Source organism: Phaethon aethereus, assembly GCF_964289735.1.
Source record: "Phaethon aethereus genome assembly, chromosome: 14".
In the NCBI taxonomy this organism is placed as follows: Eukaryota; Metazoa; Chordata; class Aves; order Phaethontiformes; family Phaethontidae; genus Phaethon; species Phaethon aethereus.
This window is the reverse complement of record NC_138590.1, coordinates 13857963-13884522: the sequence shown is the minus strand read 5'-3', so window position 1 is coordinate 13884522 and position 26560 is coordinate 13857963. Positions and strand designations below refer to the sequence as shown.

The following is a 26560-nucleotide window of genomic DNA, read 5'->3' as shown; positions in this document are numbered from 1 at the left end:
CTGGTCCTTTCCTCGGTCCTGTGAGGTTCATTTCCTCACGGGACCACTTTGTTACAGGAGATGATTGTTATGGATCCAAGCGCAAGTTCAGGAGAAGTCTGTAGCTGTAAAACCCCCCTCCATCATGCTGGTTTATACCCAAGATTTTTCAGGAAAATCTTGAATTCCACTTTATTTTCAGTGAAGGTCTTGCTACGTAGCCAGCTCCCTGGTTGATATTTGGTATTTTGGGTCGCATTCACACAGGGACTCCAGATCTACCCCCAGGCTTGTTGGAGCAGTGGGGCAGAGAGTGGTGTTTCCCCAGCTCCCCCATCCCCACCGTTCGCACTGTGCAGTGGGGCGGATGCCTTCACCTCCTGTGAGAGGGAAGCTGGCTTCTACAGCTGCTTGCAGCCCCGGTTTAACAAGTATCACCTCTCCGGAGAAGCTCCATCTGGTCACACGAGCAAGATGCTCTTCATGTAAACTGTTCCACCACCCACAGCGAGCGATTCGCACAGAAGTTTCACCAGAGACCGTAAAATTGCAAACCATAGGTCCAGATCTTGCCATCTGTCGCAGTTCTGCGTTCCTGCTCCCCAGACAACAGAGTCTCCCACTGGGTTTAAAAGATCCCAAGCTTAAACTTGTTTGTTTGTGATTTTTCAAAAAACCTGGTGCTCAGAGGCACTGCAGAAATAAAAATGTGGTAGCTATTATCACTTATTGCCCTCGTAATGCAGACAGGATTAAAGTTGTTCTAATGACAGGGAAGAAATGGTAATATTCCCCCTGACATTAAGTAGGCCTGAAGAAAGCTATGAGCACAATGGAACGGAACATTAATGTGAAAAGGAAAAATAAAAACCCTATGAGAAATGACTACAGCAAAGAACCACCAAGGGAGACACTTCAGCCCACAAAAGGCAGCACTCGGATGTCAAAGGATCTTGTCATTCTGCACCTAACTCAGCCCTTGCTGAGGTGTTAAATGGGGTTTCAAAACAATTCCTGCTTTGACAGACCTTAGGTGAATACATCATACCAGGTAGCACAAAAGGGTTGTGCTCTAGAGGCTTAACCCCTTCATGGTGAGTGTAGTTTGCTGGGTTTGCACCTTTGCTGCGCCTCTTTTTGGCAGACGCTAAAGGCTCCAGTGATCGCAGAGAAGATGGTACTTTTGGAGCGGTGATGGCGTATGTAGGTTTTGGGGCATCTGCCTTGCTGACTCAGCAGATACCTGTAATGTAGACTTGAAAATTTATAGGAAACGTGAATGTTTACAAATAACGTGTCAACTGGTGGGTTTAGGCACCGCTTTGCACTTCAAGGGCGAGATGCTCTGTCCTGTATGTGAGAGGTTTTGTTCAAAGGAGAATGCTTTGTCCCGCAAAAGTGAAAGTGCTTCTTTGCCCGGACCAGTGAGACTGTGCTCCTGAGGAGAGGTGAGCTCGCTGGTGCTTGCCCCACACAATGTACCCTGTGCTTTTTGCCTGCTGCCTTTTATTTTAAAACGAGCAAATAACGCCAGAAAGGCCAACACTAGCTTAGCCGAGAGGGCAACATCCTCAGTGTCCTCTGGCAGCCTGCGTCAGCCAGCCTCCCTCCCAGACGGGGAGGTATTTTAAGGCAGAGCACAACACAAGACACCGTCACCACCGAAAAGATCGATCAGGTTAGGTAAAATTCTCCTGGTTTTCCATTTAGGCCCCTCCTTAACCTTTGTTTTACTTTCTGTGGTGAGCCAGCCATATCGTTCCTCTCCTCTCTGCTGGGAAGGAAATCCTCTACTCTGAGGAGACTGTTCCCTGGCTGGCTTTATGGCTATTTAACATATATACAGTACAGGACCTCACAGAGGCCTCGTAGCATTGTGCCAGGCATCCTACAAACACATGCAGAGTGGCAGTTGCATCTATAGTGCACAGGTATCCATGTGTGGGGAAGAACAGGATAAGCATAATTCTGAGCCAATTAGAATTGCTAATAATGCCCACATATCCGACATAGGTATATGGCATATCACAGAATCACAGAATCACAGAATCACTAGGCTGGAAAGGACCTTTAAGATCATGAAGTCCAACCATTAATCCAGAACCACCATGTCCCCTAAACCATGTCCTGAAGCGCCACATCCACACGTTTTTTGAACACTTCCAGGGATGGCGACTCCACCACCTCCCTGGGCAGCCTGTTCCAATGCCTGACCACCCTCTCAGTGAAGAAATTTTTCCTAATATCCAATCTAAACCTCCCCTGGCGCAACTTGAGGCCATTTCCTCTTGTCCTATCACTAGTTACTTGGGAGAAGAGACCAACACCCTCATCGCCACAACCCCCTTTCAGGTAGTTGTAGAGAGCGATAAGGTCTCCCCTCAGCCTCCTCTTCTCCAGACTAAACAACCCCAGTTCCCTCAGCCGCTCCTCATAAGACTTGTGCTCCAGACCCCTCACCAGCTTCGTTGCCCTTCTCTGGACACGCTCCAGCACCTCAACATCCTTCTTGTAGTGAGGGGCCCAAAACTGAACACAGTATTCAAGGTGCGGCCTCACCAGTGCCGAGTTACAGGGACACGATCACTTCCCTACTCCTGCTGGCCACACTATTCCTGATACAGGCCAGGACGCTGTTGGCCTTCTTGGCCACCTGGGCACACTGCCGGCTCATGTTCAGCCGGCTGTCAACCAGCACCCCCAGGTCCCTTTCCGCCGGGCAGCTCTCCAGCCACTCCTCCCCAAGCCTGTAGCGTTGCATGGGGTTGTTGTGGCCAAAGTGCAGGACCCTGCACTTGGCCTTATTAAACCTCATACAGTTGGCCTCTGCCCATCGATCCAGCCTTTCCAGATCCCTCTGCAGAGCCCTCCTACCCTCCAGCAGATCAACACTCCCACTCAGCTTGGTGTCATCTGCAAACTTACTGAGGGAGCACTCAATTCCCTCATCCAGATCATCTATAAAGATATTGAACAAGACTGGCCCCAGAACCGAGCCCTGGGGAACACCACTCGTGACCGGCCGCCAGCCGGATTTAACGCCATTCACCACAACTCTCTGGGCTCGGCCATCCAGCCAGTTCCTCACCCAGCGAAGAGTAAACCCATCTAAGCCATGAGCCACCAGTTTCTCCAGGAGAATGCTGTGGGAGACGCTGTCAAAGGCTTTACTAAAGTCCAGGTAGACAACGTCCACTGCCTTTCCCTCATCCACTAGGTGGGTCACCTGGTCATAGAAGGAGATCAGGTTGGTCAAGCAGGAGCTGCCTTTCATGAACCCATGCTGGCTGGGCCTGATCCCTTGGTTGTCCTGCAGATGCCCTGTGAGCATTCTCAAGACCAACCGCTCCATAATCTTCCCTGGAACAGAGGTCAGGCTGACAGGCCTGTAGTTCCCAGGATCCTCCTTCCGGCCTTTCTTGTAGACGGGCATCACATTGGCAAGCCTCCAGTCTTCTGGGACCTCCCCTGTTAACCAGGACTGCTGATAAACGATGGAGAGTGGCTTGGCAAGCTCCTCCGCCAGCTCTGTCAGTACTCTTGGGTGGATCCCATCAGGCCCCATAGACTTGCGGGTGTTCAGGTGGCTTAGCATGTCCTTGACTGCTTCCTCCTGGATTATGAGGAGTACATTGTGCTCTCCATCCCCGTCTTCCAGCTCAGGGGGCTGAATACCCTGTGGATACCTGGAGTGGCTATTAAAGACTGAGGCGAAGAAGGCATTAAGTACCTCAGCCTTGTCCTCGTCCTTGGAGACAATGTTCCCCGCCATATCCAGTAGGGGATGGAGATTCTCCTTGCCTCTCTTTTTGTTGTTAATATATTTGTAAAAACATTTTTTATTATCCTTTACGACTGTGGCCAGACTGAGCTCTAGCTGGGCTTTTGCCTTTCTAATTTTGTCCCTGTTTGACCTAACGAGATCCTTGTACTCTTCATGAGTTGCCTTCCCCTTCTTCCAGAGGTGATAAACTCTCCTCTTTTCCCTGAGTCCCAGCAAAATCTCCCTGTTCAGCCAGGCCGGTCGGCTTCCCCGCCAGCTCTTCTTACGGCACATGGGGACCGCCTGCTCCTGTGCCTTTAAGATTTCCTTCTTGAAGACTGTCCAGCCTTCCTGGACCCCTTTGTCCTTCAGGACTGTCTCCCAAGGGACTCTCTCAACCAGTGACCTGAACAGGCCAAAGTCTGCCCTCCGGAAGTCCATGATAGCAGTTTTGCTGAGTCCTCTCCTTACTTCCCTCACAACTGAGAATTCTATCATGTCGTGGTCGCTAAGCCCAAGACGGCCTCCGACCACCACATCTCTCACCAGTCCTTCTCTGTTTGTAAACAAACATATCCCTATGTTTCTTTGAAGGCAACGCCCCCCTGGAGTTTAAAAATGGGTTTAGTGTTTTTTCTTGTCAATTTAAAAAATCAGTATCAGGAAAAGGAGTCAGTGTTTAAGGAAGTATAAAGGTGTCTTTTCACACGCATCCGAAGCAGGGATTAAAACCTGGGCACACCAGGACCGTGCCCAATCTGACTTTACAGAGTTTAACGCCTGCTTTGCCTGGCTGCAGCTAGCTGCGTGGGCTGATGATCATTAGGGGTCTGACACCTGAGCCCAAGAAACCCAGTGCTTGCACCTGAGTATAAATACATGCCTGGGAAGTGTTTGGGATCATGGCAGAGGGTGTGTATGTGTGTGTGTGTGTGTTTTGGCAGGTTCTTTGGCTGCTTTGAACAGAAAAATGCAGAGTGTTAACAAATGAGGTTGTTAATTTCCTGCCTGTTATCAAGAAAGCCTTAAAATAAGTTGTGTTAGTTCAGTGGCAGGCAAGGATAAGGTTTTATGCACTGTAGCACAAAACAATTAAAAGTTGGAAAATTAAGAAGCAAGAGTGGGAAAAAAATAGAGACGGGGAGAAGGGATTATAGGTCCTCGCCTCTGACTGTACAGGGAGAAGCAGGCTCAGGGCATGAGACCACCTCATCGCAGTGAGAACGTTGGTGTGTAGTTGTCCAGGTGCTGTGACCTGAACCGCTGTACGTGACTTGTCGTTCTCAAACAGGCATATGCTTTTGGTACGTGTCACGTATCTTGCTGGTGAAAGCTCAGTGTCTGGGAAGGGAAACGCTTAAAGCCACCATGAGAACTCTTAGAAGCAGAAAGGGGAGCTTTGTATACAGGTCAGACCTCAACACTTCCAGGCACAGAACATACCATGTGTGGACCCAGGACTGGAGGAGGTCTGCTGGGCCACCCGGTCTCCTGCTGTCATTGGTCACCAGATGAGACCTTCCTACTCAGACCTGCTCTCTGAGTACAGCTGTTCTGACTGCCCATCTTGCTGATAAACACATTGGCATGTCTCTGCGTGGAAATAACCATGTTGAAAGTTAGTCTGATCTTCAGTTGCCTGCCAAATCACGAACATTGGTCCTGATGCTGTAACTTACGGTATGGAATTCAGTGGCCTAAAATGCTGTAATCCTGTAGATTACAAATGGCCAAAGCTTCACCAGGTAGGACTGTGATGGAAAATTAAAAGGTATTGAACTGATGGGGCAGGGAGAGATGCTGGTACAGAGCTGCAGCTAAAAACGGTCTTGATTGCTACCTTCATTACAAACCTCGAAGAAGGAGCATATATATCATGACTGAACTCCATGCCTGCTGCAGGCTTCAGGGAAGGGCTAGCGGAGACATTATTATGAGCAGGAAATAATCTTAAAAAGCCCAGAAACAACACAGCTGAGAAAATTTACCGAAATACTGTTTTCGTAATTGGAGGCAACGACACAAGCCTCAGGAATGCCACAGGGAACACATCAGAGACTGAGACATCAGTTTGGCTTCGAAACTGGCACATCTGCAAAAGCACAGACCAGAGAAAATTTGGGAGTGTCTATGCACATATTTTATGAAGCAGGGGGATATGGGACCAAAATTGTAATTATTAGGATGAAGATTAAGGAGCTGTCGAGGCAGACATTAACGCTCTCCTTCCCCAATGGAAGTAACATTAATGTTGGAATAAATTTTCCAGGGAAAGTTCATAGTCTTGTTTTTGCATTGCAACCTGCAACCAGTTTCAAGACAGGCACTTACAAAATCCTCATCAGAACCTGAAGTTTGCACTGAAGACAGTCGCAGGCTTTAATGTCTATGAACAGATATAATGTATTAGGGAAAGAAAAGAAGCTATTGAAGACAAAATGCATTTCATCTGCAGTGAGCTCTTCTTTATGTGACCAATTTTCTTTCTGCTACTGCTTATCTTCCTCCCTCCTGCCTCTCACTCCCTTCTTTTTACTCTGATTTAATAATTCAGCTCTTATAGCCCAGAATTAAATGTTGTGCTGAACTAAGAGCAGTGTGCTAAGTACCATATTAATAGGCTGTGATTTTGGTGTGGTTCTTTTCCTCCATTGTTCTTCATGCTCCCCAGCAGAAAGCTACACCGTGATACTGTACTTAGTTTACGTAGTATAGCACTATCTGCAAAAGGACCAATATAATACAAAAGGCCATGTAATAAAGCAGCAAAAGCAAAATTGGTTCAACCCACGTCCCTCGCCTCCCTCGCTGTCACTTCTTCATTTGTAGTGAACTTGCTTTAATATTTATGACTCTGCTTCTGACATGGAGAGTTCAGTGAGGACGAATTTTTGGTTTTCTATTTCATTGTAGGAGGCTAGATGAGAGTAGGGAGAGCTGGTCTTCCAGAGCCCGTGGGGCCCATTGTAACATCTGTCTGCAGCTGGTGGCCCTGCGAGGCATCGCCCCCTCTTTTAGGGGACCTGCAGGGGAGCTCGAGGTGAGGATTGTGAGCAGGAGATAGCAGCTGGTTTTGCAGAGCTTTTGCTGCTCCACGGCAGCCCAGTACAGCCAGCATCTTCAGCTTGCTTCTTTCTGGACACAGCGTAAAGCCAGACTGCCCAGCAGACTTGCTGAGAGCGTAAGACAAATCTGGCACGTGTATCAACATCAAACCGCTCAAAAGCAATGCAAGGCTCAAGAGCCACAGGTGGACCACCCCTGGGCTCCAGGAGCAGGAGGTGTACTTTTCATTAGCTAAATATGATGATTTTTAATGACATAATGTGCCATAAAAGGATCTCAGAAGACTGTATCCCAACTGCGTTTGCTTGCCATGGTTTGATAGCTAGCTGTAGCCCAGAAATAAGCTAGACTGGCATGTAGGAAAAGAAAATCTTTTCAAAAAGACTCCCATTTTAAAAATGAGACAAGGTGGAAAAGTCATATCCTCTAGTAGAGCTGAAAAATGCTCAATTGTTTCCAGGCACCAAAGGCTTTCTGCATGTCTCATCTGTTTTAAAAAAGTTATGAAAGGAGGGAGTGCTATGGAAAAGCTGTGACCCTGGTATGGAACATTGGAGAGATGAAGGCAGTAGACAGCAAGTACCTTGCACAGCTTGAGAGCACGGCATCAGTGCTTCCAGCTCAGAATACAGTCTTATTCTGGGTCTATATGACCATGGTGCAAGAGACAGTCTCTGACTCTGACTGGAACAGGTAGGGCTCAGAGAAAGGCAGTCACCTTCCTCCACCTCACAAAGCAAAAATCCCAGTCATGATTAGGTAACAAAGCTGAAACAGAGATGTCCCAGGACCCGTTTCCCCTTACACATAATCTGACCTTTTAGCCCCTGGACCCTCATTAGTCACCCTGTCCCTATGTCGTGGTTTAACCCCAGCCAGCAACTAAGCCCCACGCAGCCGCTCGCGCACTCCCCTCATGGCGGGATGGGGGAGAATCAGAAGAGTAAAGTGAGGAAACTCGTAGGTTGAGATAAAGACAGTTTAATAGGTAAAGCAAAAGCCACGCACGCAAGCAAAGCAAAATAAGGAATTGATTCACTGTTTCCCATCAGCAGCAGGTGCTCAACCATAACAAAAACATCTCTATATTATCTACACTGTTTTCAGCACAATCCAAAACATAGCCGCATACTAGCTACTATGAAGAAAATTGACTCTGTCCCAGCCAAAACCAGCACACCCTAATTCCAATCATAGAATAATAACCCAATTCTAATCACAGAAGTAATGGGCTTTTGCGAAATCTGAATGCTGCTTGAGATGGGCATCATGTCCTTTCCAGTGGTGTCTCTGTTCTTTCAATGGGTTAGCCATCATTTGAAGGCTACCCAGAAAATATAGCTGTCAGCTGACATCTCGTTTAAGGGGACAACTAAATCTGTGACTCCAGAAGTCCCAGGTCTCCTTTGGATTCTTGTCCAGGACCCGTTAAAAGATGCTGGTGATCTCAGTGTGTTTCATGTAGGGGATTTGTATCTAATTCCTATTAAAAGTGACACCACTGCTCAGAAATAGTTTAAGTATTGACTGGAAACCCTTTAATATATTTAATTCTGTATTTTATGTGTTTCAACAAAATGTTAGCAATCCCAAAGTAACAATATGTTTAAAAACAAGCAAAGCAAACAAGGAAAGTCTTGTCAAACATCTTGTTATTCCTTCTTTCCTTTTGTCAACAAGATCAGTGACCCCATTAAGACCTTTGATATTTGGATTTTCTCTTCCGTTTTGTAGTCATACATCATAAGAACTACATTCAAAGACTCTAGTAGCAAAAGAAAAAGAGGTTTCAAGATGTGAAGTACACAAGTGGAAGAGCTATGATTTTCAACGGATCTCTGACAGAGAGGTTAAAGTCAACTTCCCATGGCCGTATCTTCCACCACCACGATTATAATTCAGAAGTGCACTTCAATGACCGAGAGTTCATGTTGTTAATTTTTCTTGACAAAGGTGCCATTCTATTTCTGTTTCCTAAACTCAGCAGCGTGCAAGAAAAAAGTATCCCAAATCCAATTTGATCTCAAGGGAAACTTGTCATTTGTCAGCCAGACAAACTAAGACTTATTTGTCAGGCAGGTGAACTTAACTAAAGAAATTGAAGCTATCAGCATAAACAGTTATGAGCAGCTCTTCAGTTATAGATTATTGTTTAAATATGAGGGAAGGAAAATAGATCTTAATGTAAAAATCAACACTACTTTCCAGCTTCCAAGATGGTTAGAGCAGCAGTGCAGGAAAATGATGGAAGACACACTTCTCTGTCTTTTATACATTTGAAAGAGAAACATACATTTCTTGTGATATCGCATCAGCCTGATTTGCAGTTGATCGAATATATGGGACATATATGCTGTCAGCTAAATACATGCATGGAGCAATGGGGGAGTGTAGAATCTGTTTGGCTTTCCCCCGCTAGAAAAATCTGTAGGAACATGCTGTCGTTGGGATGTGCTGAAGAGATGCGCTCTGGCACCTACGCCACACTGGAGAACTGTGAGGACAAACATTTGGGAGGAAAGCTGAGCTGATCCTAATTGAAGCAGACACTAGTGCTCTTTCACTGAAATTCCACCAGCTTCGCCAACCTGATGTCAGGTTCTCCATCACCGCGTAAGGGTCGCCTGCAGGCAGGGCACGCTAAAAATAAATTACGCATGCACATCCCTCCTCCTCTTTCCCACATGTGCACACATACGCTCCAAGTGAGCAAAGAAAAGTATGGGGGAGCTGCTCCTTGACACCACTGTTGTCAATGAGTATGTTTTGCTCCAAGTGAAGGTTTTGGTTCTGTGTCCCAGGAGGTTTGGGCAGATGAAGGAGATGCCACTCTGATACTGGGGCTGCAGGCATTGCAGGGCTAGCCTTTAATAACTTACAGAGGACAGTAGAGTCAGCTGACTATTTTACTACCCTCAAGGTCTGGCCACACTCATCTTGCAATTTTTAAAAAGCATTTGTTTATTTGGTTTCTAGAGTAAGTGCTGTGTGGACTGGATTTGGTGGTTTCAAAGATTTCTTCTTACCTTGGAGCCTACATTTCCAAATTGCATTTCTCTTTCCCTGCCTGCTTGGGCTATGAAGAATAGTTTGCTCAAAATCCTCACAACACCTGCAGCTCAGCATTGTAGGAATGGCTTTCCTGGAGAGGGTGTGCTGTCTTCCCTCCTAGATGCATCTCCAATATGACATCCTCCAGGGTCAGGAAGGCCTCCGAGATCTGGCAGGGACCATCTGGGGTTTTTGTCTCCTTCTGCAACAGAGAACATGAGTTGTTTGTGGGGAACTCCTGGGGCTATTTTGTTTAATCAGTTTTTTTACTGCTCTTGTGGCTTTGGGTATTAGCATTCTCTCTGCTACTTCTGTTCTCTGACAGAGGCATCCAGCAGTTGAGTCTCCCAACAGTCAACTAAACCATATTGTTGGCTCCCTCCAGGGGTATCTGGGTGAAACTTAATGGTCCACGATATACAAAAAGTCAGTAGAAATTATCTAATGTCCCTTTCTAGTCTTAAACTCAGTGAAATGGTGAAAATTCTGCTTCTAAAGGAAATGGCAGATGAGCAGTTGCTGCGATCTCCTACCAGGCTTCTTCTCCAGCTGCATCCACGGGGAGCAGTTCCCTTTTTGCAGTCCTGTTTGCAGATTCTCAGCAGAATTGCACCATTTTCACTGCTGGAGACCAAATCCTCATTCCCATCCTTCTGTGCAGCCCATTTGCCCTTCCTTCTCCCTCAACTGCTGAGACTGTTTCAGCCCCTCTTTGCGGTGACCATTTCTGAGAGCAACTTTGTTTTCCCTTCTGCTTTTACCAAAATCCAAATGAGACACCTGTTATATCTGACATCGGCCTTTCACATGGATCAGATCAAACCTCCAGTTCCAAAATATCTCTGGCCCTCCTAAATGCAGAAATCAGTCTTGTGCAGCTGCTATCTCTGTGTCTGGTTGAGAGTTTTAGCCAAAAAAAGTCTCCCAGGAATTTTTATAGACTCAAAACATCTCTTTTGTTTTCTTCTTATGCGGAGAAAATGTGCAATTTGAAGTTGTGGGCATGTATTTTTGTTTTTATGGGAAGCATTTGCAAAGGTGGACAGAGCTGCTTCTCTTCAGCTGCCAAGTAGGTGTCCTATCCTGCGTGTGCTTTCAATAAAATCAGTGTTTCCTCTCTCCAGTTTAAACGCTTTACCTTGAATATTTCCGTATGAAAAGAGAAACTTGAGGTAAATTGCAGGACTAGACTCTTAGACCCTGGGGATTTCAAGCATGAGTGAAGCATGAGTGCTTTTTCCTCAACTGGATTCAAGAACACACCAACTCCACAATGGTTACCTGTCCACGGGGGAGAGAGGAGGCCTCCTCCTGCTTGCTCTACCTCATTGGTCACTTTTTAACTAACTTACAAAGCTATTTTGATTTTTGCTGTGTTAGATGTGTTTTAGAACAGTCTGAGGAGCTGTTGCCTCACCTGGCTGCAACAGGCGCTGCAGAGTTGTATCCAGAGAACAGATGGTTGTTGCTGGGTTGTCTTTCCAGCACGACCAGGTGACAATCAAGTTAATGCCTCTGCTTTTACCTAATTTTGTTCATGGAATGGCACTGGGGAGCCCCAGTGAGAGATCCTATGCCTGGAGAAGGAGGGATATGAGATGTCCATGGTGCCTGGTGCAGTACACACTGGGAGTGTCCCAGCCAGAAGTCCCAACCTGATCAATTATACAAGACTGATCAGGGTGAATACGGCAGTACCTGCCGTATGGTGGTTATCAATGCCGTATGCCATGGTTATCAATCATTATGAACTGTGTTTTCTGAGGGCTTGCTTAGAGAAAATCTATTCTGTATTTAATAACAAATTCATTGTAAGCTAGTAGCATAGTTACAGCCCAGAATAAATGTTCTCTGTCCTTCTTTCCCTTTGTGCAATCCAGAGGCCAAGGATAGCACATGCAAACTATCAAAAACATCTGCATTTGCATCCAAGTAAACGCTCTTCACTCGCGCTCACATCATTGGCTACGCAAACATTTATCCTGTTGCATTTCACCCAGTTTTCCACCTGCAGGAATGAGCTTTGGAGGCTGAACTGTCCAAATTCAACTGCTACAGCTAATTACCAGATTGACTGCATCTCTGGTGGGTTGATGGTTGGACTCGATGATCTTAAAGGTTTTTTCCAACCTTAATGATTCTGTGATTCTCTTCTGTAGGAAAAGCCAGGCTGTGGCCATCTAGCTGTTAACAGGTAGTTGGCACAAGGCTTTGCAAAGTGTGATGTTACCACCAGCCAATTGACCAGAAGAGCTCAACTTCTTGGACCTTCCATTCCAGCATGATCTTTATCCCTTTTATGTTTCTTTTTATAAAAAAGAATCTTTTCAGAAAAGCATCAGTCAGAGGCCGGTGACTGCTGAAGAACTTATAAGCTTCCTCTCCACTAGAAAAACAAAAGAAGTTTAAAATATTTGCTTCCTTTAGTTAAGGTTCACAATTCTTAATAGTATGTTATTAGGAAATTGCTGAGGAATCAAATGAGAACACAATTGTTAATAAATTTGCTTCATAAAAAAATTAAAGCAAATATAAAGAAATTCCAGCTATCTCTTAGTGTATTAAATAAATGACAAGTAACTTCTTTTTAGTTTTGCTGGGAAAATTCATTTGGAACATCTGTAATTTAAAATAGTCCTGAGATTTAATTTTGCAGCCACCACTTTTACATTACGCCAAGTTCAGTCCCAGAAAGGTGGCTGCAGTTCTCATTCTTTTCATTTTTCCAGATTAATTGACACAACAGTTTATCTTTTGTTCTTTGGGTGATAATCCTCAGCAGGTCTTTTTTTTTTTTCTTCCGTATTATCTGCCTGTCCATGGCTCCTCTTAGTCTGAAAGTACAAAGCGAGCCAGGATTCTTTCCAAACTTACTAATGATAAAGACTGTTCGTTTTCCCAGTCGTCGTTGGTGCAATCTGTTTCAAACGCTGGGATTGATGAGTGTCTCAGAACAGTGTAGGAGGGCTGCCTGAGCGTGACTGAGCCACAGAGTTAAAAAAAAAAAAATTGTAAAAAATAATAGATTCATTTCAAATATAAAATAAAATTCAAGGAAGCCATGGCTTGCCTAAAACAAACCAAAACAAGCCAGCTAAGTATATTGTCTGGATTATTAATTGTGCTGGATTGTTCAGCTGCCCCGAGAATGTCGCTTTAATCGTTCAGTGAGTCTGAAGTCTGGGTCTCCAGAGATCATGTTCTGATCTCTCGCATATGGTATGTCGCACTGTTCATTAGACCCACTGGTCCAGTCACATGGAAATGATGTTCAGACTATTTCTATCCATATCCGCTACTTTTCTTCCTGAATGTGTCAGTCTCATGATGAGGGCAGTGACTCCAGCTGGTACAGGCACAATCGCCGATTGCACAGAGAGATGCTGGCGTGGAAATAAAGAGAAGAGGATTTTATTTCCATCATGGTTCAGGCTTTGCGAGAAGTCCCTGCCCTGCAGAAATATGAATTCTCTTGGGGGAGGAGGGTGCTGAGGTATGTGAGACCATAGACACTGAGTGGCGAAAAGAGGATGGGTGACCCTGGGGACAAACTGCTGGGCTGGGCTTTCCAAAACCTGGGCTCAGTTCCAAGAGGAAGGAAAAATTCTCACCAGAGTCATGAGATTCAGTTCTCAGCTCTCAACGCTCTGCGGTTTCAAAAATCTGGCTGCTTTGTTTTGGTGGTGAGATGGGAGCGGAGACTTGCTTTGCACAGTGGGAAGCCAGATTTCTTGCTCTCCCCTCTGAATATTTGATGCTGGCAGTAGAGAAGTGAGGAGCAAGGTAATCTCACCCAGGATGGCTGTAAGCCAGTCAGAGATGACTTCTGGTCCCCACTGGAGGGACGGAGCTTGGATGGAGCCCAGCTAAGGATGCAGCAACCTCATGTTTAGGAGCCTGTCTTCAGCCACGCACGCAGAAGGTTTGGTACTGGCAGCTACCAGCAGAAACCATGTCAAGGGATTCCCAAGCATTGCAGAGCGCTTGTCAGGGGACCCCAAAATGTCTCATCCAACTTCTCACCCTACGTTCTGTTGGGAGGGCCTGGCGAGTGATGTGTGAAGTGTTGAGTCAGTATAAATGTCACAGCCAAAGGTCTCAGAGTCAGAGTGACAACAGGAGGAGACACTAGTGCCAGGACTTCTGTCACTGCCACCACCTCCGGCTTGGAGATTTATTGATGGTAACTTGGGATGTGCCATAAACAGAAGTGATATTAAATGCGCCTGAGTGTCTCAGGGGCTGAGTTTTACAACCCAAAGTGTGAATCTCTCTGCCTCACTGAGATCGTGAGGCATTTTTCCAGCAGCTTTCACAACCTCTTTAAGTGCTCTGCCGAGAAGGGCTCTGACCCGAGAGAGCCCTCCCTGCGCAGCACAGCACCAGCTGCTGAGATCAGACCCAAATATCTGCCAGAGAACCTAGTGAGCACTCCTCATGGAGACCTCCTAGGCCACCACCACTACCTCACTGAGCCCGCAGCCTCCCTCATCATGGCTTTGTGAGGAAACCAGAAATTGCCACACAAGTGTCCTCAAGCACCAACACACCCCTGGTGTCAGAGGCTCTGACTTCAGTGCCAGCAGCTCATGCCCTGGGACAAACCGCCCTGTAGCTGTGCTATGACTGCGTTGAACCTAGGTGAACCTTTGCTGAGATGCCCTCTCAGCGTGGTCTCAGCTTCTGAGGTCAAACCCATGGTTTCCTCCTGGAGTCATTGGCCATAAAGGGCTGTGCTGTCATGCAAATGCTTTCTTTCTGCTCCTTGAATGCATCTGGGACTGCAATAGCAAGCTGTAACTGCAGCCTTTCTCCCCCATAATAACATAGCTCCATGGGCCAGACAGCTGCCATCCCAAGGAGGCAGGGCTTGGTGAGACACCGTGCTTTTCTGCTGAGGGGTTCCCTTGTCCAGATAACATATTTTATCCCAGAACCAGCAAAATCTTCAGCAGAACCTTGGGGATACTGACTTCACTCTTCTGTGTCACTTCTGCCTATCAAAGGTAAAGCAGGTCTGTGGAGATCAAGGGCAGAGCACCCCATGGCCACAAGCCGTTCTTCTCAGGTTGTGTTCACCAACCCACAAGCCTCAGGGAAAATGATCTATTCCAGAAAGCCTGCAGTTTATCTCAGGGAAAAGGTTTATTTTGGTGACTTCCCTGAGAAACCTCTTTGTCCTTCTGCCCTCATGACCTTTCTCTCTGTTCCACCAGTCTGCTCACAGTTCTCCAAGGGTGTCTACGCCATCTTTGGATTTTACGAGAGGAGGACTGTCAACATGCTCACGTCTTTCTGCGGGGCACTCCACGTCTGCTTCATAACACCAAGCTTCCCTGTCGAAACATCCAACCAGTTTGTTCTCCAGCTTCGCCCAGAGCTCCAGGATGCCCTCATCAGTGTCATTGAGCACTACAGCTGGCAGAAGTTTGTGTACATTTATGATGCTGATCGGGGTAAGTCACAAGTACGTGGGAAGGGTTACCAGGCAATTAAACATAGTGGTCTAGATGGAGTCTTGGCCTCAAGGAGTCATCTTACTGTGGGTTACTGGAGGCTGAGAGCGTGGCTAAAGGAAGGGTCACCCTATGCCTTCCCTGTTCTCTATTCCTTTTCTAAATATTCGTTACTGCTGAAGGTGAGCATTGATCTAGATGAAGCGTTAGCCTGACCCAGTATGTCTGTGTTCATAAGGTCAGGTCTGAACCCCATCAACACAATTGATATTTAATGTGCAAGTGGTTTGAATTTCAAATGGGGAAATTGTTTATATTCAATAGGCCTCATATTGAATAGGTCTGTCAAACTCAAGGCCACTGAGTCCTAAGTTTATAAAATGTGAACAAACAGCTGCTCAGGTCTCACCTGAGCCCACATCCAGTTGTGATACATGTGTGTGTTTCTGGTAGGTAGCTTGGAAAACTCCACGTTTCCTGTGTTAGTTGCCTATGTAAAATAACAAAAGCCTTTGTTGGGTTCTTGGAAGACATTATCTAACTTTTTAAACCATGAACAGGGCTGGTGAGCTCATTGCTCTTTGATTCAGTTTCCCCAGCTCTCAGATGACTTTAAAGCTCCAGGTTTGGAGGCCAAGAGCAAAACAGAGTTGTGAAGGACAGTGCAGACGTAAGGGTGATTCACAGCTCTGTCCTGGAAGTTATCATTAGCCCTTGCAGGGACAGGATGACCTTAAGAGACAAGGAGAAGGTATAAAAGCATCCCACCCTGCTTTCTGTTGTTACAAGGCATGGGCACACCAAATATCCCAAAAGGACTGCAGTGGGCAGGGTTGTTTAGCAGGACTCCACAGTGGTGCTGATTACGTGTATCTATCTCCTCTGGAAGGCTGTGCATTTAATTTAGGCAAGTTCCTTTTAAAGATAATGAAGTTTTCTGATGAGATGCTGCCGAGAGAGACAGGGATGCTGAATATGATTGTGTATTGTGATTGCTGAGGGTGTCCCTAATCCTAGGAGCATACAGCCTAAACAGATCAAAGACGAGAAGGGAACTATGGCCCAGAGAAATCAAGTGATTTGGGTAGTGACAGACAAGGAGGCAGGGATTAGAGCTCTTATCTGAATCACACAGCAGGGCCTGATCAACGAGACTGATCTGCCGATTACAAAGGAAAACTAGGCCTGGAATCAGCCTATTTTCCTGTGCTAGGACAGAAAAAGCAGGAGTCGTCGGTTCTAGCCCAGCTGTGTTTGGGTGAGACGCTAGGCTATCAGCTGCTCTCTGTAGGTCTGCTGCACTCTTGCGATGCTGTGTGCAGCCCGGCTTGAGGCAGCTGTGCAGGCTGTCAGAGGGATGGGAAGATGCCATTGCACTGCTAAAACCTGGTTCTCCCCCTGCTCTCCTCTTCCCCCCTCTTCCCATCATAGGGTTGTCAGTCCTACAGAAAGTGCTGGACACTGCAGCCGAGAAGAACTGGCAGGTGACAGCTGTCAACATCCTGACAACAACAGAAGAGGGCTACCGCGTGCTCTTTCAGGAGCTGGAGAAGAAGAAGGAAAGGCTGGTGGTGGTGGACTGTGAATCTGAGCGGCTGAACATCATCCTTAGCAAGGTTGTGCTGGTGCTGGTTGTTCTGGGAGGGGTCTCACATGCAGGGCGGGAAGGGTTGTTTCTCCTGGAGAATTTCTCCTCCCCATTCTTCTCTCATGCTGGAAGTCTCATGGCTCATTGTGGCTTTCATTGGATGTGGTGTGTGTGCACTGCAGTGGGCTGCCGAGCTTGCAGGTATTTCTCCGTGGTGTTATTGTGGCAACTGTAAAGCCATATGAACACTAGGAGCTCTCATGTGTCCATGCTGAGTGAGATCTGCTGCTCCATGTTCCCTACTTGTTTGACTCCTCTGCTGAGCCCTTTACACGCCTTCCTCCCCGAGCTTGCTTTGTGCTCATTCCGCCAAGCAGTGTGCACAAGACATCGCACTTCCTTATTCTGCTGAGTTTTTCTCTGGTTTTCCCACCTCCTGTGAGTTAGGGTGGGGGTGTGAATCGGCACTGCCAGATTCCTGGTCCTCCAGCCTCCATGTGCTGCACCAAATTTTCACAACCAGTGCCAGCAGTACAGAGATGGAGAAGCTTTACAGTACATCCATAGTGTCCTCGGGAGCACTGTCTCCAGATCAGGCTAGACCTCCCCATCCTCCCAAGGCATCCAGGCTATAGCAGGATCAGATGTTTCCAGCTCCTCTCATGCCTTGCACTGGGAGAGGCACGTTCATTCACAGCCATCTCCTGGCTGTTTTGTCAGCTCACAGCCACCAGGCAGATGGGATATGCAACAGAGGACTCAGCCCCTAGGTTGTGTGCCCTGCCCTACTCATCCTCAAACTAGACAGGTCGCCCAGTAGTGCAGACCCAAATTTTCCCCATCCTCTTTCCTCCACGCCTCCTTTAATGCTTTCCCTAAGCCCCGAATATGGACTTCTGTGGACAGGAGACTAATGCAAGGCCACGGACAGGTCCCAGGCCAGGCTTGTGCCCCCTCTTCAACTCCAGCCACAATACCTTTCCCTCTCACCCTACAGCCAAGGCCTTGCCCACCGCTGGGACTCCTGACCCACGTGGCTTAGCAAGGGCCCTGCCGTGCCACGTGGCCGGGGCGCCGACTCCCGCTGTCGTACTCCTCATAACCAGCTCACTCATACCTCGTGCTTCGCACGTCGCCTTGTCTAAGCTGCCTGTCATCTCCTGTCTCACACTTCAGCTGCTCGCTGTCGGGGGCAAGGACTGCCATTTCACCAGCTGCACGGCTCGGCGGCGAGCACAATCCGTCCTTGCTGGATGTCTCTGGGTGCTACTCTCTTATGTACCGTAACAAAGCAGGTAGCAGGTCTTAACCTCAAAGTAAAGGCCACGCTCATGAAGGAGAGACCAGATTATTCTGGAGGGTAAAGTCTTCTCTCTGACCATGGAGTAGTTGCAGGTGAGCAAAATTTTTGACAGGACCTAGGCAGTGAATTCTCCTTTTCTGCAGACTATCCTATGAGGTATATCAGATTTCTAGGGTTAATGATGTTTTAAGCCTGGTTTGTCTAACAGAAAGTTAAGTTCTGTAGTCAAATATAATCTAGTTTTTCTAATATGGGCAGGAAAGTAAGTCTTTCTTTCAAACTTCTTCACATAACTGGAGCAAGAGTTAAACTTAGATATAAGTAAAGTTATTTGTAAGAACACTAAAAATCCAGATCTTGTGATTATTTGTTTTGCAGTGCTGTAAAAAACACCCATTCCCAGGTGAAAGAGGGACAATGTTATGTTTTCCTCCATTAAAGACAGAGCAATTCCAACAGAAGTCTGTGCCTTGGAGGTAACACTCCTGTTAGGGATATTGCTGTGAATAACTTTTTCAGACCTGTGTAGTCCATTTTCTTCCTCATCTGAATTCTTGTTTGGAGCCCGCAGGGATTTCTGAGAGCAGAGGTAGTTATCCCACTGGAAGCAGGGGATGCCAGCTCTTTCACAACATGCGGATGACCGGAGGCAGTCAAAGATAGCGTTCGGCTCATTAGCACGTGAAATTCAGCTGGGACTTAAACTCAGGCTGGCAGCCGGTCTCTCGGCTCACCGCACCAGCAGCCTCTGCATGGATGTCACCGCTCTGTTTGCCCGGGCTCTCTGAGCGTCTGAGGGGTTCAAAGAGCTGCCTCAGCCTCTCCGGGACATTTTAATGCATTTTTCTTCTTGCCTGACAAGCCTGTCTCTATCTTTCAGTGGCTGTGGGTTTGTGCTCCCTGGTGAACAGCAGAGCTGGAGATGGCTGTTTAGCATCAGTCCCTCACACGTACGCCCTGGTGCTTGCACACACTTTTAATTTCTTCTCCCCACTCCGTACACATAGCACAAATAGCCACCGCTGACTCCAGCAAGGCGGTCCTCGCATTCTGGAGACTGCCACTATAGGGGAGCCAGTGCTCAGTGTTAACGATACATGGGAAAATGACCTGATTTCTTTCTCGGAGATTTCTTTGTGTCATGTCTCGAGGGCATGATTTATCTTTGCCGAGGTAACTGTCGTTTATGAGCCAGGCCTTGGTTCAGGGCAGGATATCCACGGGGCTGCACTGTGTAGCCTTAATGGGATAAGTAAGCGGTGCGTTGTATTCCATCAAAGCCCTGTATTGTTTCTTCCTTGTCTCTCATTAAAATGAATAACTGGAATTTCTCCTTTGCCACTGTTTCGCTCTGAGAGGATTTCTCTCTAATAGATGTCAAACTGGCCCATTAAGAAGTGGGTAATGAAACCTAGGTGGCCCAAGTGAGCTATCAGCATGCAGCCCAGCACAGCCTCTCACCACGTTCAGGCTAAGTGATAAATGCTATTATAACCTCAGCTTGCTACCGCCGCCCGGACACATTAGGACTGAGCAAGCATTTTAAAATAAATTAAGATCACAAATAACTGTGTAAAACACAGGAAGCAAGCCTCATAATTCAGGTGGATGGTCTCCAAGATTAACAGCTCAGGGAAAGCTGGATGGCAGCCCTCTCCGGTTCATCGACTCTGACACCTAATAAAATAACAAAGGGAGACTTTGGGCAGAAGGAGCCAATGCCAGCTATTGTTGACACTGGATAAATGGGGAATTGGATCGTAATTTTTAGACACCCCAGTGCCCTGGAGATGCTCCTTCCTCCCACAAGGTCTGGGACTTACTGCAAAGGTCAGTCTCAGTTGATGAATGGAAAGGGACAAGTTGGGTCTAGTTTTGCTTCTCAGATCTGGCAATGGAAGATACTCAGAAAACTACCCATAATAAGAATTGATATATCTTTATAGCCTTAGGTATATAGAGTTTTTTTCTGAGGGCTCCAGACTGCTCAGTAGAAGCCATTCTGAGGGATCCTGTGCGGAGAACCAGAGGACAGTGCAGCTGGCGGAGCTGATGTTAGTTGAGTAAGAAACCGCTACTAAATGAAGCCTTCATTGGACTTAATTGCCACCCCCACGTTAATGCTGGGAACCAGATGAGTTTTAATGTGCATACAAGAGCACTTCATCAGAGAAAGTCTAAGGCAGATGAACCAGTTGCACAGAGCAAGTGTCAGCTCGTTTATAATCCATTTGGAAATCCCTAAATGGCTGCTCGTGATTATCTGGGAGTGCTGTCCCATGGGGAAGATCCATCTGTGCATGCCCTCATCTGATGCTTCTCAAACACCTGCTACCAGCCTGGTATCAGAGAGGAGTCCTGGATAGACCGATCTCTGGTCAAATCCAACACGGCAGTCGTTTTATTGTCATTCTGGCTCTGAGGATCTGTCTGGCCTCGCTACTGTTCGTGCAGATTTTGCCTGAGCGCTGGCAATGCAAGCAGCAATTCAGAATCAATTCATATGACAATGGAAATAAAAGGTGGTGTTGCCAGCAAAGAAACCTTATGGAAACAGCACAATTCTCTCAGAAACTGGCGATTCTCGTGTTTTTACAGGTTCTGAGGGCATGTTGGTTTGGGCTCTTTTTTTCTACTGTTGTCTTTCTCTACGTGGATTGGCTCAAATGCAGATGGTAACTGGCTCTAGTAACCTGGTAAGAATTTAACAGTGCTGCTGGAAATCAATGGGGAGGAATTTCAGTGGAGATATGGAATCAGCAAGAATAATGTGATTTTTTTTTTTAAATCAAAGGAGACAGAGGCAATTAGGGACCATCTGATCAATTACTGTCCCCCATAATCACAGGCAAGCCTGCAACAGGCGGGGCCTTTCTACCTAGACAAGGGAAACTTTTCCAGCTAATGTAGAAACTTTCAAATGTTACAGAACCATAAGCAGGATCTGATAAAAGACATCAAAAACCTAATTCTGCAGGCATCAGGGAGAAAGGAGTAAGTGGCAAAGAGCATATATTGGGACACTGAATATAAAGACACAAGTAGTGCCAATGAACATGCAAGGGGAATCCTCTGTGGCTTGCCCAGGCAGCTTTGCTCTGGAGATGTGGTTTGAAGCTACCCCGACGCACTAAAGGGGAAAGGTTGCCCTATAGCCTAAACCTCCTGACATCTCGCCCAGGTAGGTGTCTCGGCAGGGACTCTGGCTCGGAGGATGTGCAAAATAGCTCTCTAGTCTTGCTTGATTTTTCAGCTGCGTTCACAGGACAAATGGATTCTTTGTTCCTTTAGTGTCTGAAATATAAATCTTGTTTAATCTTTAAAAAAACCAACACTGTTTCATTTTTTTCTCATGAGCCCGTAGGAGACAGGTTGGTTTAGGTAGTTTACTCTCCCTGCCTGTGGAATCTGCTTGTGGATCCTGTCCTGCCTAATTTCAGACTTGCTGCTCAAATGTCATGTGTGAAGGCTCTACCCTTCTTCTAAGAAAATTGTGAACCTTTCTTTTGCTTTGTCTTCCTGTCCACAACTGAACAGTCTCATCAGGCAAAACTGAGGGGGAGGAAGGGCAGATAAATGAAGCTCTTCTTCATTAGTTGGCTTCTGCTAAATACCCTTGGTTTTCATCTTGCAGATCATCAAGCTTGAAAAAAATGGGAATGGGTACCACTACATTCTGGCAAATTTGGTGAGTTGCCTTCATTGGTGGTTTTTTTTGTTATCTCATATTTTGTAAAGCACTATATTTATGGTTACTGAGCTGGACATCTGTTTTCTCATCTACCTTTTGGGTAAAAAAAATACCAAAGCCCTTTGCAGTATTCTCCTTGTGGTGTTTTCTCTCTTGAGACAGCAAGATTATCTGCAGGGTATCTCCAAGGTTGCTGGGTTTTTTGCCTCCAGCTTCGATCTGCATCTTTTCAAAGTCAATTAAACGAACTGCCAACTAATGCTTGTTGCGGTAATGATTTTGTTGTATGTCATGGGCACCTGGGGTCCCGTCATTGCCCTCCTAGCTTGTTTCAGTCAGGCCAACAAGAAGCTGTTGACTATTGGTAACAACTTGCGTTTTCTCACTAGTTTTAACCCCATTTCAGTATGCATCCCCCAGGGGAAGTGTTTCACAGCCATCCTGAGCACCCCACTAAGGGCAGACTTGTTAATGACGATGCACCAAGATCCCTCTGACCTTCCAGTAAAAGCAAAATATGTGCAACTTGTTGCTAAATCAAGTCTGACTGTCATGGCTCTAAAGAATGAATTGGCTATAGAGATTTCTTTAAGGAAAGGATTCTCCCTTTAATGCAGGGAGGTGCTGCCTGAGGACAGAGCAGTATCGGGCAGCGGCAGGACCACCTTTCTGGAGCAATATGCCATCCTCTCCTAGGAGGATGGAGAATTTCTCTGCCTAGGGAAGCTTGCGAGGAGGTAAGGGAGAGAGGAGTAGCCTCAATCCATAGGGCAGCTGGAGGTTTTCCGCAGCAGAGCTCCTACCTTCTCCTCCCCAGATGCATCCCGTCCATCCAGGGGGATGCCCAGCGGAGGACAGGCTGGTGTCAGCAGTGCGGGGCTGAGGCTGTTGCCCCCAGGACCCCCTGTGTCCACGCGGGGTCTGGAGCCATTCTTCCCTCCCACAGCTGCGCCTGCGAGGTAGCACGTCAGGCCTGGGGTAATTAAACTTTAAACTACCAATTAGTCAAGCAGTCGCTGCCGTTCTCCTTCTCTCAGTCCCAGGATAACTCTGTAATTTACAAGACCAAAATGGCCACGTAATTACCCCACGATGCCCTAATATTGACCCTGCACTCCTACGTGGGGTGCCTACCATGTAATTACAACGTTAAAAATGTTACGTTGTGCAGGGGGAGATACGCAAACTGCAGAGCAGCCAACAACTTCAGTTGTTAATTTTAAAAATATTATTATTCGCTGCAACCCAGGTCCCGGTCCTCAGATGTTTATGAAAGCCCCTTCATTCAAGTTAAGCAGGGAAGCGATCCGGAGTAGCAGGGGTGTGTGTGTCTGGGCTGCTTTTATGCGTACCCATGCAGGAGGCTAAATGAGAATGATATCACCTCTTCTCTCTGCATGGTTTCATAAGGATAAATACATTAGAGGCATGAGGTGGTCTAATACTCAGGTGTTGGAGTTTTGAAGGACATTTCCCTCTATCTTATGACAGCACACTCTCCCACTTGCAGCCTGACAAAGCACACTTTTGCCATATTTAATTTGTTTTCTTAGCCTTTGTACAAATGCTGAGAGGACAGAGCTGGCTGGAAGAGGCTGCATACTCAGCCAACATGGGTTATAAATAATTAACTCAGAGCAAAAGGCTTTTCATTTCCCCAGCCCCTCCTCAGGAAGATTCTTCTTCCCAGCTGCAGCTCAGTGGAGGGTGCTTTGGGTCCCTGGGACCCACAGGGTCTGATAGGACCACCAGAATCCACTGTTACTATCTGTGCTTTTCAAGCAACTTTGATTTGGGGGGAGAATAAGAGCGAAAGGAATTCAAGCTCTTCCCTTTGGTCTTTGTTGCTTAAAACCTAGCATTGCACAAGACCCAAACCCCAGAGAGAAGAATATTAAAAGAAAAAAAAGTAGGGGATAATCAGTCAACATAGGAAAACTATTAAAAAAAAAAAGACGACTAGCACTCCTCAAGGTTAAGAAGGCCTTTTCCAGGGCAGAACAAGCTTTGTGATTCCGCCATGCACATCAGGTTCAGGCACCAGAAGCCAAATCAGTTACCGTGATGTGCTACACCCACGAGAGCTACTCGCTGATCAGTTCAGCAAGGGAAATGGCAAAGAGGCTGTGAAGATCCTGTGTTCCTGAGACCGTATGGCAGGGAGGAAGGACAGCAATCCTCCCTACACAGGGATGGCTGGGGATGCTATAAGGGATTGGCAGAACGTGGGAAGTTGGCGTCTGGCAGGGTTAAACCGTAGCATGGATGCTCTGATCCAAGAGATCACAGTAGGATTTACCCTCTTCTAAGAACATCTCATTGCTGGATTAGAGCCTTCAGAGGGTGTAACATGCTGTAATTTATTCCCACTGACTCATACACGTAGTGGATAGACCTTAAACACCCCACATTTTCCCCTGTAGACAAGTCCTAAGATAACAGGGCGTGCATTGCCCACACAACCCCGTACCCTCATGTGCACACCCGCACGCCTAGAAAACTGCCCGAGTTTGTGGAAGTGGCTCATTCTGGAGTACTGGGTTGTAAGAGAATAAATTAAGAACTAAAAACTGCAAGTGCCTGAACATTTCCAAATTACTTATTTTTTGTCCCCTGTGCTGATTGATGGCGTTCTGATTTTGAGACTCTCATCCTATACCAAGATGAGGCTCCCAGCCCTGGCTGGGATGGGCTCTGCCTTGCACGGGTCAAGTGAGTCCTCAGCTGGTTCGTAGCCACCAAGTTACGTGCACTAACTGGAACAAGGGGATGAATTTTCAATACCTGCCTTTTGCAACACTCCCAACCTTCTTGGGCCCTTTCCCAAGGGGAAACAATTATGGAAATGACACATTGGAAGCCAGTGTTGGGAAACATTTATGGATAACCCCACAGAAATTCTTATTTTGTGCTATATGCTTGTTCAGAGCTGTACTCAGCCAAAAAACAAACAGCAGCACACTACTGCCCAGTTACAGGAGCTCCAAACTGGTGTTACATCAGGAATGCAAAGCAAATGAGTTTGCAAGGCAATGCACTGGCTGAATAAGACCTACAAAAATCATCCCTGGGTGCATTCTGAACACAGAGGAATTCCCTGTCTGGTCACAGACAATTCATGAACAAAGAGGGACTGGTTTGCATTAATCACTGCTTGTTTGCCCAGCAGTTGCTGTGGGTGAGCTGTAGTAAAGCACCAAGCAGAATTTGACAAGTAGCAGCAAATGAAAGCTAGTATTTCCTAGCAGAAACAAGCTTTCTTTGTCAGTGAAATTGCTGTTGCCAAGGTGAGACAATAATATTTCTGTGTTCACAAATAAAATGAAACCGTTCTGCACCTTAGGCCACGGGCAAACATCCTTCTCCAAATCTGCTATGCCTGTTAAAGACACAGCCTGTCTTGTCTGCTCGGCCCTGCCCATCCCACAAAGGTCTGTCTGCCTCATCACTGCCATCCTCTGAGCATCCCTGCCTCCCCTTGAGGAAAATTGGGCATTGTCTATGGCTTTTGCAAACTCATGAAAACGCAATTCTCAACTGGTACCCATTAGAGTTACCCAAATCAGCTTTTACCAGCTGCCAGCCTGGATATTTGTCAGGTGTACTGGCACTGGGGGGTTGCAATCATACTTCCCCTCCCTCCCTCCTCTCTTTTTCTTTTTGGAACTCAAAGAGGTTGGTCGTCTTTAAGAAGTGTTTGTTTTTGTGAGTCTTATTTTTCTCAGCTTTGTTCTCAGCCTTTGGGAGCATCAGTATAGCAGCCACAAAGGAAAAATATACAAGTCAATGCTATCAGAGGAGCAAGCTTAGAAACTTCTGGGATTCCTTCCTTTTGATGTTACAGGCCTTCTCCTCATAACCTTGGCTTCATGTACCTGTTTGTCCTACGCCAGGGATGTAGGCTGACTGACGTCTGTAGCGGGGGAACATCAGTTCTCTTGGGCAGAGGAAAATCTTTGTCTTAAAATGAGTGACATTCGTGTGACTTGTCTTTAAAAGAAAAGTGTGAAAGACAGCTGCCACATACAGTGTTTTAGCCTCTTTTTCTTTCCTGGTGCATTAGTCCAGGTTGTTCTTTCAGCTAATGCTCTCGTTTGAAGTTGAATAGACAAGTGTAGGAGATTGCTGATGCTAGGAGTAGCAGGGAGAAGTAAAGGCAAGAACCAGAGTTGATTAGCAGAGGCAAGCATTTTTTCCTGTGCCATTTTACATCAGCATGTGTCAGCGCCGAGTTAGGCCACGGACAGAGTTTCACTGTGCAAGCAGCTGTGGTAGCTTTGGAGGCGACCGGCGCAGCGGCTTTGCCAGCAGTGGCTTGTGCAGGAGTCAGGCAAAACGTGCTGGTTTGGTTCCGTTCCCCTGGGGTTTAAATGGGCCTCTCTGATTTTTTTCCCCCCAAAAACGAAAGGGAGATCTTCTGCCCCACCATGGCTGAGATACAGTGACCTGAGACCCATGCCTGGTGCAGGGCATGAAGAAGGGGTACACTCCCAAATTGGCTGTCAAAAAGGATGTCCACAACGCCGGGGAGCAAAGTGCTCCCAGCGCAGGCAGAGATCAGCTCCCCTAAGGCAACGCAGCACGTGTCCGTCCGTGCTGGGGCCGCCTGGGGAGGGTCTGCTGTGCCCCTGCTGGGTACCAGCCTGCTGCAAGGAGCTGTGCC

At 46.8% G+C, this 26560-nt stretch overlaps 1 protein-coding gene across 4 annotated transcripts in view; it reads left to right on the top strand.

The window, feature by feature from the left end:
• The window catches only part of GRIA1 (glutamate ionotropic receptor AMPA type subunit 1), a gene marked incomplete at its 5' end in the record, with an annotated part of 127691 nt that overhangs the window by 48384 nt on the left and 52747 nt on the right, over positions 1 to 26560 (top strand). For 3 of the 4 annotated variants that reach the window (XM_082006080.1, XM_082006078.1, XM_082006079.1), the window contains 3 exons: positions 15076 to 15315; positions 16747 to 16931; positions 21841 to 21894. In XM_082006080.1, coding sequence (XP_081862206.1) covers positions 15076 to 15315; positions 16747 to 16931; positions 21841 to 21894 — 479 coding nt within the window. The remainder of the gene's footprint in view (positions 1 to 15075; positions 15316 to 16746; positions 16932 to 21840; positions 21895 to 26560) is intronic. The other variant, XM_082006081.1, reaches the window with a different exon arrangement.